The sequence below is a fragment of the Lontra canadensis genome, unplaced genomic scaffold (genome assembly GCF_010015895.1).
Source record: "Lontra canadensis isolate GAN:19392208 unplaced genomic scaffold, GSC_riverotter_1.0 scaffold24, whole genome shotgun sequence".
Lineage (NCBI taxonomy): Eukaryota > Metazoa > Chordata > Mammalia > Carnivora > Mustelidae > Lontra > Lontra canadensis.
This window is the reverse complement of record NW_022631018.1, coordinates 8,995,015-9,008,832: the sequence shown is the minus strand read 5'-3', so window position 1 is coordinate 9,008,832 and position 13,818 is coordinate 8,995,015. Positions and strand designations below refer to the sequence as shown.

Here is a 13,818-nt window from a genome sequence, read left to right as displayed (position 1 = left end):
CTGCTGGGCCCTGGGCTGAGGAGGCCCAGATGACTCGTCTTCACTCTGGTGTCCTGGTCCAGTCAGGTGTTTCCAACCTCCTGCCTGAGAGAGCACAGCCTGCTGCCAGTGTGCCTGAGAGGAGAGCGGGGACAAGGCTCGTCATCCAGGGAGTAAACTGTCCCTCGGCCCCCTGCTTTTACCGGGGACATGCTCTTTGTGGAGTGAGCAGAGGGGCGTGCACAACTGGGCCCAAGATGGAAAAGAAGGATCTCTGTGTTCCCCAGAACACCTGATCCCATGCGAGACACAAAGACGGCAGTGTCCCTCCACAGGGACCTCTTCTCAACCCACTCAGCAAAGCACACATTAGAACAGGGATCTGCGAACAGGGACAGAGAGAGGGCCGGACCACTGCTGGAGGCAAAGCAGAGAGAAGGTCAGGAGACAAGACGTGGGAAGGAAAACAAGTGCCTTGGGAGTCAGGAGAAGTTACAAGTAAATCACACTGTAGAAAAATACGTGCAAGGGGGTGCCTGGGTGGCTCAGTTGTTAAGCATCTGCCTTCAGCTCAGGTTGTGATCCCAGGGACCTGGGATCGAGCCCTGCATCAGGCTCCTTGCTCAGCAGAGATCCTGCTTCTCCCTCTCCCACTCTCCTGCTTGTGTTCCCTCTCTTGCTGTCTCTGTCTTAGTCAAACAAATAAGTAAAATCTTTAAAATTGTATATATATATAAAAATTATATATGCATGTTATTATTATGTGTATGTATATTATTACACATATATGTATAAATATGCATTATATAATATATATAATTACACACACACACACACACACACATATATAAAGAAGCCAGGCAAAGTGGAGATGGGAAAGAAAATTCTGTGGAAATCCTTCCGGGGCACTCTGCCCTTAGAGGGCTGGGTGCAGCAGTCTGCTGGTGATGGGACCGCGGGAGGAGTTCCCCAGGGCCAGGCAATGGCAAAAGCACAGGACGTATGCTCAGGCACCGTGCCTTGTCAGAACTTAAAGGCTCAGAGTCAAACTCGGCTAAGGATGGAGGCTCCAGACACCAGCAGTCTCCCTGTGCCCATGCGCTCCGACAACACAGGAGCAACTGAGGCGACGGCCCTCCTCGGCGCGGAGGGGGAGGGGCGGGCCTGCCAGGGAGTGGACTGGTCCTCCTTCCACCTTGAAAAATTCTGAAGAACCATTCATGGAAAAGCCCACACTACTGTGACACATCCACAGCAAGCTCCTTTGCTCAAGTTGGTCAAGAAGGACCCGCACTAACCCAGAGGGGCTCTATCACTCCTCAGTCTGCCCCTGAAACCTCCCTGGCTACAGGAGCGCAGATCTTAGAGCTGACCACGGCCCGGCCCCAACTGGCACTGCTGCCCTGCCCACCATCCTCGGGTCTCTGGGAGTCACATGGTCTGGAGGTGGTCACCTGAGTCATGAACAGATACGTGGGCAAAAAGACAACGCCAGCTACATCACACTCCCTGGCAGTGAGTCAGCAGTGCCTGTCCGCCCACTCAGACCAAGGTACAGTACTCCCTTGTGCTCTTCCCACTGAAGAACATACCAGAAAGTGCATGAGAAACAAGCACAGTGGATTTCGACACTATTTCCACGGCCCCAATTTCCCACAGCGCAGAACTCCTGAAAACAGCACAAGTAAATGGGCCCAACAACTAAACCCCCAACTTCCTGGGACGGACAAGGAACCCTGGGATGGGTTTTCTGGAAGTGAAGAAAAGTTTACCCTGATTTTTTAATGACCCAAAATATCATGACTATATATGGGCTGCTGAAATGTAAGTGGGATGCAGATGGCTTCATAAGGCATTATTGCAATGAAAATGGATTACAACCCTATGAAGGGCAGCCATTAGAGAAGCAAAAGAAAATTAAACAAATCTAAAAGAGAGTCATTTAGCCCTTTCTGCAAGCTGCGGCCACCCTGCTCGTTCTACTTGATGCGCATGGGCAGCTCTCATCAAGGCAAATTGCAAACGTGCAGCAGAGGGGGAACAGAACACTTATAAAACAGCCAGCGGAGCCACTTTGGAGGGAAATGTTTGTGCTAAAATTGCACCATCGCCCAAATGGCTGAAATGTGCCAGTTGCTTTAGGTTTCTGATAAAACTCTGGCTTTTGTGAAGTTGGTCAGTAGAGAGAAGAAAATGAGTTTGGATTATGGGCTCAGCTCTATAAATGACCGAGCACCATGACCCCCACCCCCCAACCACACCCACTTCAGGAGGTGGATTTGTTGCAAAAGATGTACTATGCTGTAACAGTTTCCTAGGCACAGTTTCCAGAAGGTTCCGAAGGGGCTGGAAACCCAGAAGGCAGGCTCTATGGAGCTTGAGAAATAAAGTGTGATTGCATATAAGAAATGTTTCTTTCTGCCTCACAAGCAATTATCTCTGTATCAGCTCAAATGAGAGAAAAGAGAATAAGCAGGTAAAACCAGAGGTCAGGGTCTTTATATTAAGGCATTTGCTTGTCCTGTTGCAAAACTGCCAGTGACTGTATACATTCACGGCGCCGGATGGGCTGGTGTTTGGGAGTCACTCAGATGGTGTTTCACCAACCAGCTATTCTGCCCAAGACCATGGAAAACTTCAAAATCTCTTAGTTAAGAAAAAGTGTTTGTGGGACACCTGAGTGGCTCAGTTGTTTAAGCCTTTGCCTTGGGCTCAGGTCACGATCCCAGGGTCCTGAGATCGAGCCCTGTATCAGGCTCCTTGCTCAGCAGAGAGCCTGCTTCTCCCTCTGCCTCCCACTCCCCCTGCTTATGTGCTCTCTCTCTTTCTGAGACAAATAAAATCTTGAAAGAAAGAAAGAAAGAAAGAAAGAAAGAAAGGAAGGAAGGAAGGAAGGAAGGAAGAAAAATTGTTTGCATTCTAAAGTAATCTGGATTTGCCAACTAATGCCACGTCGTGACCAGGAAGCCAGGTGGTTCTGGCCTGCTGCCTGTCATTGCCGGCTCTCCGACTGCCAGCACTATTGTGAGAAAGCTGAAGAACAAACGGGCCAGGGTCTGCTGGGTCTGCTACCTTCACAGAGAAGATCTCCTGTCCAAATCCATCCAAACGTTCCACTTCGTTGATGTACATGAGCTCAGCTTCCGCGGGCAGGATTCCACTAAAATCACGACAGCATCAAAGAAGGAAATGGTTAGGGGCAACAAAGGCAGTAGAAGGTCCTACCCTCCTGATGGCAAATTCCAGAGCTGTGGTTTAGCTCTAGTTCTGGGAACAGCAAGCATCACCCAACTGTGAGGACATGTGCATTACTCAGTAATTCATTAACATAATCCCCACCGGCCTTTACTCAACAGGGAATAATCAGAGGAAGGTAAAGTGTTTAATTAAGAGCCACAGCCCTATAAGCACTAATTATTCCAGACATCTCTGTGAATAAAGCTGCCTGCTTTAAAAAAATAATTAAAAAAAAAAGTTATTTTTCTCCCACCTGGGGGGAAAAAAACCTCCACTGTTAAGAAAAAAAGGGGTTAAAAGGAAACAAGTTTAGGAGGATGCTATTTGGGGAGCTAAGTGGTCAAGATGAGAGAGCCTGAGACACCTGCATAGGTCCTCTGAGGTCTGAAGGGGGCCTGTTTGTTCTCCATTGGTCCCAGATCGATCCTCTCCCTCTTGACCTTGACTTTCCCACCCAAAGCCCCTCCTCAGGTCTTCACACAGCTCAAGCATTTCCCCAGCTATGGCAACAGAGCTTTAGGAAGGTCAGAGAGATGAATTCTCCACGTCTGCATGAGCTTGGTCATGGTCAAGCAGAAAAGGAAAAAAGGAAGGAAGAGGAAGAAAAAAGAGAACAGGAGAAAGGGGTGGGAGGGCAAGCGGCAGAGTTTTTGGATCTACCCTCGTGCTGGAAGACACCCGGGGGGAGAGGGGCTGACTCAGCCAGGGGCCACGCTGGGAGCCATTGCCTCGGCTGGCCTTACCTGTGGGCTTTGTGTTCCTGGGCTACCTTCTGTGTGAGCTCCTCCAGAACCGCCTCTTCCAGGGCCAAATCCTATCAACACAGAAGCAGTTAGGGCCATTTACTGTTCTGCGTATAAACCTTACGAGCTCTCTTCTCCAGAACACGTTCCTTGAGTAGCCTCCCTTCCTCGACCTCCCCTGTACTTCTTCAAATCAAAGGCTGTCCACTGCAGGACCGAGGGTCCACAGTTATTTCCATAACATGGCTCTCCACAACAACCTAGGCTCTTGGCTTATGACTAACATGCCTATTTCAAGGCACAGTTTGGGTCGCTGCCTACATTCTGCAGGGTCCGAGAAGAGCGCTTTTTTCATTTACCTTCTTCCCTGTCTGCCCCTCAGACTCACTTTTATTGAAATTGCTTTGTCAGTACTCATGTGGTTTTTTAAAAAATTTATTTATTTTATTAGAGAGAGAGAGAGAGAGAGCAGGGGGAGGGGCAGAGGGAGAGGGAGAGAGAGAATCTCAAGCAGACTCCCCGCTAAGCGTGGAGCCTGACATAGGCCTTGATCCAAGGATCCCAAGATTATGACCTGAACTGAAATCAACAGTCAGACACTCAATCAACTGAGCCACTCAGGCACCCCAGTACTTGCATGTTGTTAACAATCAGGATACAGGCAGATGAATTTCCAGCCCCATTACCCTTTCAAAAGCTGAGCCTAGAAAGGGACTGTGTCCCACCTTTTCTGTCTACCACCTTAGCATCCTTGAGCTAATTCAGAGCTACCTGAGGCAGAGAAGGCTCATTCGGATGTTACTTGACAGCCTTGGGAGCAGAGGAGGCCACGCGGGCTGAAACTAGGGAGTTCTGTAAGGTCACAGTGCGTAGCTGAACAGCTGCTTTCTCAGCCACCTGACTCCAGGCCTCTGGGACCACTGGTGTGCTGGCTCCCAAGCGCTGAGAGCCAACTGCATATGCCTCTCCCTGACACCTCTTCAGTGACAGCGGGAGCACATCAGGGATCGTTAAACGTAACACTGTCTGGGATGGAGAGATGATCTGAAGGCAAAATCCAAGACAGGGAGACCAGAGCAAACAGGCCCTGGGACCCTGACAGAGCTGATGATTCTGGAGCTCCTCGCACCACTGATGGTAACTTGGGGGGGGCTCAAGCCAAGGGCCAGCTGCCTCGGACCCTTTGGGGAGACAGCTTCCATGCGCCCTGCCCCAGGCGGATAAGCACCGCGGAGGACACAGATATGCACCATTTCCCTCTGAGCTCCAGACAGGCGATGTGTCCTGCTGAGGCCTTCTGAGGCTCATTGTAAACGTTGGGGGGGGGGGGCTGGGGGACAGTATCCCCAAAAAAGTCTACCTCAAAACTGCAAGAAAGAGCCCACTGCAAATCAGGAAAACATGAAAAATCAGGTTTTCTTAAAGCTGGAAAACGAGGGTGTGACTACATGCTGGAAATCCTACAGGTGGTCCAGAGCAACCTCAGAGAAGGTGCAGGAACTCCTGGCAGCTCTGAGTTTCCATGTGTTAATGGGTGAATGCTGTTTCCTGTTCAGCCATCCGCTGACATGACTCAAGCCCGCAGGAGGGGACACACTCAGTTCTATGTCGGGGAACAACAAGGACCGCGTAGCCTAGAAATGGAGTCCCGTGCGTACCCCTAGCTATGGAGCGGAGGTCATAACCCACTACTAATTTTGAAAAGCTAATGAAAGGCATGTGGCCATAGAATAAAATAAAAACAGGTAAGTGAGGATCGGAAAGTGCTCCATGAAACCCCAGCTTCCCACTTTTAGAGAAGAGAAAGTCCAAAAGTGCCCCTCTGGTGTGTACATGATTCGAGCGCCTCTGTCTGCGCCCCGGGGCCCCCATGAGGTATGTGCCCCCCGCCGCAGGGGACGTGCACAGGAACGGCCGAGTGCGTGCCTGTACACAGCCGCACACCTGTGGAGGGCCCTGGGTACTTAACTTTGTTCTTTTCTCTGCTGCAGAAATGCCATTTGACAAATTCAGTTGCTTTATAGGATCAAACGAGGCCATTCATCCCATCTTCCCTCCCCCACCAAAGGAATGCATTCTTCTCTTTGAAAGCTCTAGTGGAACCAAGCAGAAAGTTTACAACCTTCCATGGCTCCCCACTGCCTGCTCAATTAGGTCAACACCTGCATGGGGCATTTAGACCATTCTTCAGGGTGACCCAGCCTCCCCCTCCAGACCTCCGATCTCGAGGGTTCAAGGCTTCAGGCAAACTCCTCCTCCTAACAGAATGCTTGTACATCTCCTGACACACTCACGGCGACCCTTCCTGGGAGAACCCTCTGCACCCGAGGCCCATCACATGGAGTGAAATGTCACCCCGTCCTTCAGGTCCCATCCCAGCTCCCGTTCCCTTGACAGGGCTCTCCCATTCCCCCGCAAGCTGGATGGAAGCCGATGCCCTTCCACTGTGGGTGGGGCTCCTCTGGCCCTCACCACAGTCTGCCCTTGGTCTGTCTTACACAGTTGTCTGGATGCTCATCCCATCCTGTACCCTTGTCACCCTCCCTCCACCACATGATAGACACTTAAGGGCAAGCCGCTCTTCTCCACATCGCGGCCGGCCCATCCCAGGGCTCTTACACAATGCGGGCTTACACGCGCTCCTACACAGGAAGTGATCCAGAAACGCTCCCTGAACTGAATCCCATAAGCAACATGTAAGTTTCCCATGATCAGACTGGAGTTTCCCTCATGCAGAGCTGGTTAATGATCGTTTGTACCCTCTGCCTGTCCTCTGCTTACATTTCAAAATGCACGCATTCTTGTCGCCTGAAAAACACTGTCTTGGGCATCCTTGAGTTTGCATACCAGAGACGGGACCGTCACGCTAATAGTAGGATGACAATGATGGCAAGGACCAACACAAAGAATAAACACTGAGAATTCACCATGTTCCCAGTTATGTCACTTGCACCCTCTCCTTTCACTCACAACTGGAACAGGCTTGCTATCCCCATTCTTAGATGAAAAAATGGACACTTCGGTTAACTAATTAATTAAATTTTAAAATAAATGGAATTAAATAATAGCCCGAGTTTGCACAGCTGTTAAGTGGCCCCGCCAGGACATGGACACAGAATGCTTGGCTCCTGGAGCCTGAACCACGTGACCGCAGGCCACAGTGTATCCAGGCTACGGCATGGGGTGGAGTGACATGGCAGAAGGCTGGGAACATTCCAGATTCAGACATACACACTGACAACAGTGCGATCCAACAGGACTTTCTGCAATGATAGAAATGTTCTGTACCTGAGTTTTCCAGTACAGTAGCTACTAGCCACATGTGGCTACTGATCGTTTTTTTAAATGTAGTTAATGCAACTGAGGAACTCAATTTTTAATTTCAACTTTAATTAACTTAAATTTGAATGTAAATAGCCACCTGTCAATATAAGTAGCTAAGGTCCCAAAGAGGGTATTTTTTAAATTTTTATTTATTTTTTTAAAGGCTTATTTGAGAGAGGGAGAGGGATAGAGGGGGAGGAAGAAAATCCTCAAGCAGACTCCTTGCTGAATGGGGCTCAATCCCAAGACCCCAAGATCATGACCTGAGCCGAAATCAAGAGTTGGCCACCCAACCAACTGAGCCACCCAGGCGCCCCCAGGAGAGGGAAGTTCCAAAAAATGAACACATCCGTATTTGTCTGTCCACAGTGACATTTAACAAGGTCTATGCTGTTCAAAGTATCTGGTTTGCTCAGAGCCCAGTGGAGAACAGTCTCATTCTGAAAAAGGCATCACATACAAAATAACTCCTTCCAGCCTTCACAGATGGCCCTTGGACCTGTCAAAGCATTTTAACATCTACAAACTCACAAAAAATTGTAAATGGCACCCATGCCTGGTCTCTGCCTAAAGGCTATGTGATTAAGACCTTTAAGGAGAGAAAGTTGGGGGAAATGTAGAAAATTATCAACCCAATTCATTGTCTCCACTGACAAAAAAATACACTCTTTCTAAAATTCTAAGGTATGAGCTTCACTTTCCTCCCACCAAGCCCAGCGGGAAACCTCCCAATGACTAAGGTGAGCCTCTGAGACCATCTACGTCAAGCCTGTGGGCACCAAACCCTACGAAGAGTTTCTCTGCTAAATAATACGTTGATCTCTTCGAATGAAGGTCGATTTGCTGGGTAGAATTAACAAGGCATGAAAACGACAGACCAATCAGATAGTACTGCCGTTTTCTTGGAGGGAAGAAGAATAAGGACAGAGTTATTCATGAAAAACACAGAGATCTTATGGTATTTCCCCAAGCAATAAGAATGAGATAAGTCTGCAGCCATTCAAGATCATTGCACACTCTGACGGGGAACAGTAAATGCAGCTCTACTCATGCTAGGCTTTCAGACCTGACCCGTTGTCACCACTCTACTGGCTCCCATATGCCACAGCCCCCTGGATGCCAAGTCCTGACCATTTTACTTCCAAAATATCTCTTGCATTGCCATCTTATTTGTACTGTCACTCGTAACACCTAAATTACCTCCTTGCCAAGAGCACCACTCAGATTCTCATCTGACCTACTTTCCCGAATGGTCTTAATGCTCTAATCCAGCTGTTCTCAAAGTGTGGGGTCTGCACATCCACCGACAGAGCCCAGGTGTTCTCAGTCCTGAGATGTTTCATCCTCGCTGCGGCCCCTCCCCTCTGCCACTCCGGAGCGACAGTCAGATTCATCGCTGACTTTCGCAATCACTCATGCCACCTGAGCCCTGCTCTTTCTCTCTCCGTCTAGATCATGCTTGGCTCCCTCTTGTCTGCCTGCTGCAATCCTGGCCACTCTTTGAGCTCCGACTCACACACCATTCGTCTTTAAACCTTCCTGATGCCCCTTAAGCGGATGTAACTTCGCCCCTCGTAGAATCCCGACTGCCCTTCATTACACGCGGCCTCGCCTTCTGTTTTGCAAACTTCCTATTTACTCAACTACTCTGCCGCCTCCCTGAGAAGAAGCACCGTTTCTTAAATAACTTCACCCTCCAGGAGTTAGTTATCCAGGTTAGTGCTTTGAGCAAAACAGTCGATTAAAAAAACAAACAAACAAACAAGGGGTGAATGATCACTGTTTCTAAAATCAGAGCCAGGATGCTGGAGTGGGGATAGCTTTTCAAACATTTTAATCCCTCCTCATAATTCTTCTCATTTACCCCAAAGCTACCAAACACACACACACACGCGTACACACACACGCACACACACACATTCCCCAGGGATTAAAACTTAGCCTCATTCCTAATTTAACCCAAGACTGGACATCTGACTTCATGGACTCATTCAGTGAATTTTTACGCAGGCAGACTTCATGCCGGACAACAGTGACAAGACAGAGAGGGTCCCCTGCTTCACGACGTTACAGCTGACATTCTAGCTGACAATCAATACTGAACATGTTTAGATACTGAAAGAATTCCGAAGTATATGCACATGAAAGGTGATTTAGCAGGAAGTCGTGGATGGCTGTCGTCTATCACACAGGTGGTTAAAGAACAAGAATGCCTCTTGGAGGAGGTAATATTTAAATCAAGACCTAAGCGTCAAGTCACAGAAAGATCTGGGGCAGAGCACTGAAGGTACAGGAAAACCAAGACGAAGGCTCTGGGATAGGAGCAAGCTTGATGTGTTCAGAAAGGAAGAGCACCAGGGCTCTGGAAAGTAGTGGAACTGGGGATCGGCGGGGGGTGTTGAGGGGATGGGGAAGTGTCTTGAGGAGGTGGGAAAAAGCACATTTACTTTTCCAGTGTTTTTACAAAATGTGTCCCTACTTTATAAATGCATGGACTTGCTTCTCCAGGGAATATGTGTATGGAAAATCCTCTGAGATTTTCAAAGGAAAGACTTACACAGCCAAAGAAGATAGAAAATTAATGAAGAGAAAGGAAATTACACTTACCATAGGAAATAGCACATATTCTCTGAGGAAATCTTGAGAATCAAACTGATTGTAGTCTCCAAAATCAGCTGAGAAGAAAGGGGGGGGGATTGAGTAAGTGAAATTAAAGACAGAATAAAATAAGAGTAAAATTACTGCCACATTTATTATCCTACTTCATCTTATTTCCGCACTAGTAAATGAAAACAGTGCCACAATGCGTTTGATATCGTCACCACCTTTACTTAGCAATACTATAAAATATCAGCATGTAAGTGCCGTTACACAATTTTCTAGGGGAAAAAAAAAAAACGGGGAAATTTGAAAGTGATCCCTAAGCTATTTTAAAAATTTGAAACAAACCTATACTTATGTTTTTGTTAAATATGCACCAACACATATCTTAAGAATATCTGCCAAGGGGACTTTTTAACTCAAGGTTAATTAAGAGAACTGAAGAGCCAAACCCATCTGCATCTTTTCATATATTTGCAGCTGGAAATTCCCACTGTAAATCACCCTTGGCAAGCAACCTTGCAAATTTTTACACCTCCCAAACAAGTTCCCATATTGCAAGATGCCAGAAATTCTGTTTTGTCCTGTTTTCATCTCACGACGGTATGTCTGAGCACATGCAAAAAACACAGTGAGTCCATATCGTCGATCTGGAAATGTCTTGCTTCTCATCCCACTAGCTCTCAAGAAGGAAAAAAAAATCAAAACAGCATACAAACTTAATTTCATGTAAAAGATCTGGCATCTAACAGGAGAGATGGCACGCGGGAGTCCACACGGAAGGCCAGTGAAGAGATGTTGCTGAGAAGACAAGGACGTACCTACTAAACTCATCACATTAACATTAACATTCAAGACAGGTTGGTGGGGTGGAGGGAGAGGGTGGCTGGGTGATGGGCATTGGGGAAGGTATGTGCTATGGTGAGTGCTGTGAATTGTGTAAGACTGATGACTCACAGACCTGTGCCCCTGGGGCAAATAATACATTATATGTTAATAAAAATAATTAAACACACACACACAAAGACAGCAGAGATCACGTGCAGCTTGATTTCAAGATTACTCATCAGTTATCTATATTTTATCTCAAGTTACAATTCTCCTGCTGGGTCTAAATACCCCATAAGGATTCCCGGGAAAACCATTTTACAAACACTATAGCTGGGGGAGATTCCCTCAGATCGAACAGTAGCCTCAAGGACCCAGTGAAAAGGGAAGCCAGGCTACGTACACCAACTTCCCTCAGGCTGAAAGCTATTGCCAGGGTCTTCTGATACCCAGGATTTCTGTAATAAGCCCCATGATTGAAAAGTGAGAGGGGTAAAAAGACAGTAATAAAGTAAACAGAAGAGAAAGCTTTTTGAAAGGAGGAAGATCCACTCGACAGAGGGGATCTTCTCTTTTTTGTACTAAAGGTGACTTCTCTTATTTTGATGATTTTTCTGCTCTATTAATCGTTTTGGGCACTCTTCCTTTCCCTTATAGTCTGTAAGTGAACAGATGGGATCCAACATATTTCGTGTATTTTCATCCACAAGGTAACAACAGCAGCCACTGCTAGGAATTGTACGTCCAACAAAAATTGCTAAACTGATAATATCCCGGGATGAAAGAGATCAAGGGAAGGCTGCCTCTTTAGACATTCCAGAACCCAAAAGGTTCAACTGCAGTTCAGAGTCTGGGATGGGAAGTTCAGCTCCCAGCTCCTACAACAATAGTCCACACAGTAAGGACTCAGCGGCTGGCATTCCATTTGGACGGGAACTGATTTTAAGGAAAAAGAATGACTATTGAAAAAATTACATTTTGATCTTCTTTTCAATACTGATTAAAGGCCATTAAGCCACCACTCAATAAAGAGTAGTGTATACATCTATGTAAAAATCATGTATGTTACATAAAACTACGTAAAAGTACATGTAACAATTTAGAAAGATTTAAAAAATTGCTGTCTGATAAATCTAAGTAGGACAGATTGAAAGGCAAATGAACTCAACTCTTTTATTTGTTGCTTTATATTACAATTGTGCATTTTATTTTTATTTATTTATTTTTTAAAGTACTCTCTAGGCCCACATGGAGCCCAACACGGGTCTCGAACTCATGACCCTGAGATCAAGACCTGAGCTGAGATCAAGAATCAGACGCTTAACCGACTGAGCCACCCTGGCACCCCTGCAGCGAATCATTTTAAATTTTTCTCTTTAACTGTGTGAGAATAAATTATACTACAATGTTTAAAGCTATCACACTTGAAAACTGATGGGAAAGTCACAGTCATACCAGGAAGCCACAAAATATGACCACATGGGCAGTGCAATAATTCTGAGAAAATGTTCCACAAACCCTGAATATAGCTTTAATTAAAGGCAGGATGAAAGCTGCTATTTCTCCAAATAAAACTAAAATTATACAAGCATGAACGATTTGCAAACAGCTTTCAGAAAGCCACTAGCCTGCCACCAAAAAAAAAAAAAAAAATCACTATTTTGGCTTTTTTTCCCGTTTTTGCATTTTTAACGTATCTTGGAATGAAAAGTAGAGTTACTAAGGGATCGTTTAAGTAAACTCAGTTTTTCCCTCTGAGAGGCCAGCAACACCGCAGTCAGAGAGAAAATGGGATTCCCCATGGCGGCCGTCACACTCCTTACCTTGCACAGCCAAGCCGGCCAGCCGGATCACCTGTTCCAACGTACACCGCAGCCGCCCTTCCAGCACGTCTTTTTTGACTTGCAGGTAATACTGATATCTGTCCATGGGAACAGAGAGACAAATAACCTTAAAAACACATACTTGGAATATGTTCCCACAAGATCAATGTGTCTAGATGTAAAACCCTCTGTACACAGCAGGACACACAGGTGATGCTGAGAAAGGTCAGCTCCATAAAAGACGGGAAGCGCCCTCTGCTGTGTTTATCTTCGTTTGATGTGGCAGGTGCCACAGCCCGGGCATTCTCAGTTTGAGAGCGTTCTCATCCAATCATCTCATTGTAAGTCCCCTGGATGAAACACCCGATAAGGACCAGTTCTTCCTAATAGAGACCGGGAAGGAAATGCTCTTCCACACCTGGACACCCAGGGCATCACAGCTGGCAAACCTGCATCCAACAGCCGCGCAGTCCTAAAACCACTCTGGAAACACTCTGTTTTCTAAACTCGACAGTTTGGTGGGGTGGATCGCAAACAGGCCGCATAGTCTGGCATTCTGCTAGCAGAGAGGACAAAGCTCTTCAGAGTGAGGCTCACCCCACAGGTCTGGGACTCAACAAAAATCCAACCCAAGTATACCCTCAACGCAGCAGATGCAGAGAAACAGAGTGTGCCCTTGGGCAATGTCCCGGCTTGGAGAGGACCACTGTCCTCAGAAGCCAGGACGGTGTGCTGGGCTCTTAGAGTTACCTGAACATTTAGAAATCTCCTCACCCCGAACCTTTCTTCCTAGGACTCTCCTTTCCTTGACCACACTCTTAAAACACAGTCTCCTCTAGAACAGACTTTTCCTAGCATTAATTCTTGGCGAATGCTAACAACCTTTCTGTTCCTGGTAACCGTTAACTCTAGTTTTTCTAAACTAGGACACAGCAATCCAGGGAGCTCAAGAGTGATCCAAAACTCTACTCTGTTTTAGAGAGGGGCAGTCAGCACTGAGAGCTAATTATTGTCATCTCTACCTTGATATTATGGATGTCATTACATAGCAACCCAAAGTCTATTTGAGGGAAGGACTCGGGGTCTCTGACCCCTCTGTAGAGTCTCTACTTCCTCTCTCTTCTTGGGTCGACTGGACAGGGGTACAGATGACCATGTCAGTCTCTGGTGGGACAAACCTATATTCCAATCAGAAGGACCAATGCTGAGTTTTTTAAAAATTCCTTTTAGTAAAACTTATATGTAATAGAAAAACGACATGCTCTTCCTACTCCTGCCCCACC

General features: G+C 46.8%; 1 protein-coding gene across 2 annotated transcripts in view; it reads right to left on the bottom strand.

Moving 5' to 3' along the window:
• Window positions 1-13,818, bottom strand: part of PTPN14 (protein tyrosine phosphatase non-receptor type 14) — a 166,546-nt gene that overhangs the window by 36,906 nt on the left and 115,822 nt on the right. For both annotated transcript variants that reach the window (XM_032862746.1, XM_032862747.1), the window contains exons 4-7: window positions 12,536-12,633; window positions 9,891-9,958; window positions 3,960-4,030; window positions 3,052-3,139 (exon numbers count right to left, since the gene is read on the bottom strand). In XM_032862746.1, the coding sequence (XP_032718637.1) occupies window positions 3,052-3,139; window positions 3,960-4,030; window positions 9,891-9,958; window positions 12,536-12,633 (325 nt within the window). The remainder of the gene's footprint in view (window positions 1-3,051; window positions 3,140-3,959; window positions 4,031-9,890; window positions 9,959-12,535; window positions 12,634-13,818) is intronic.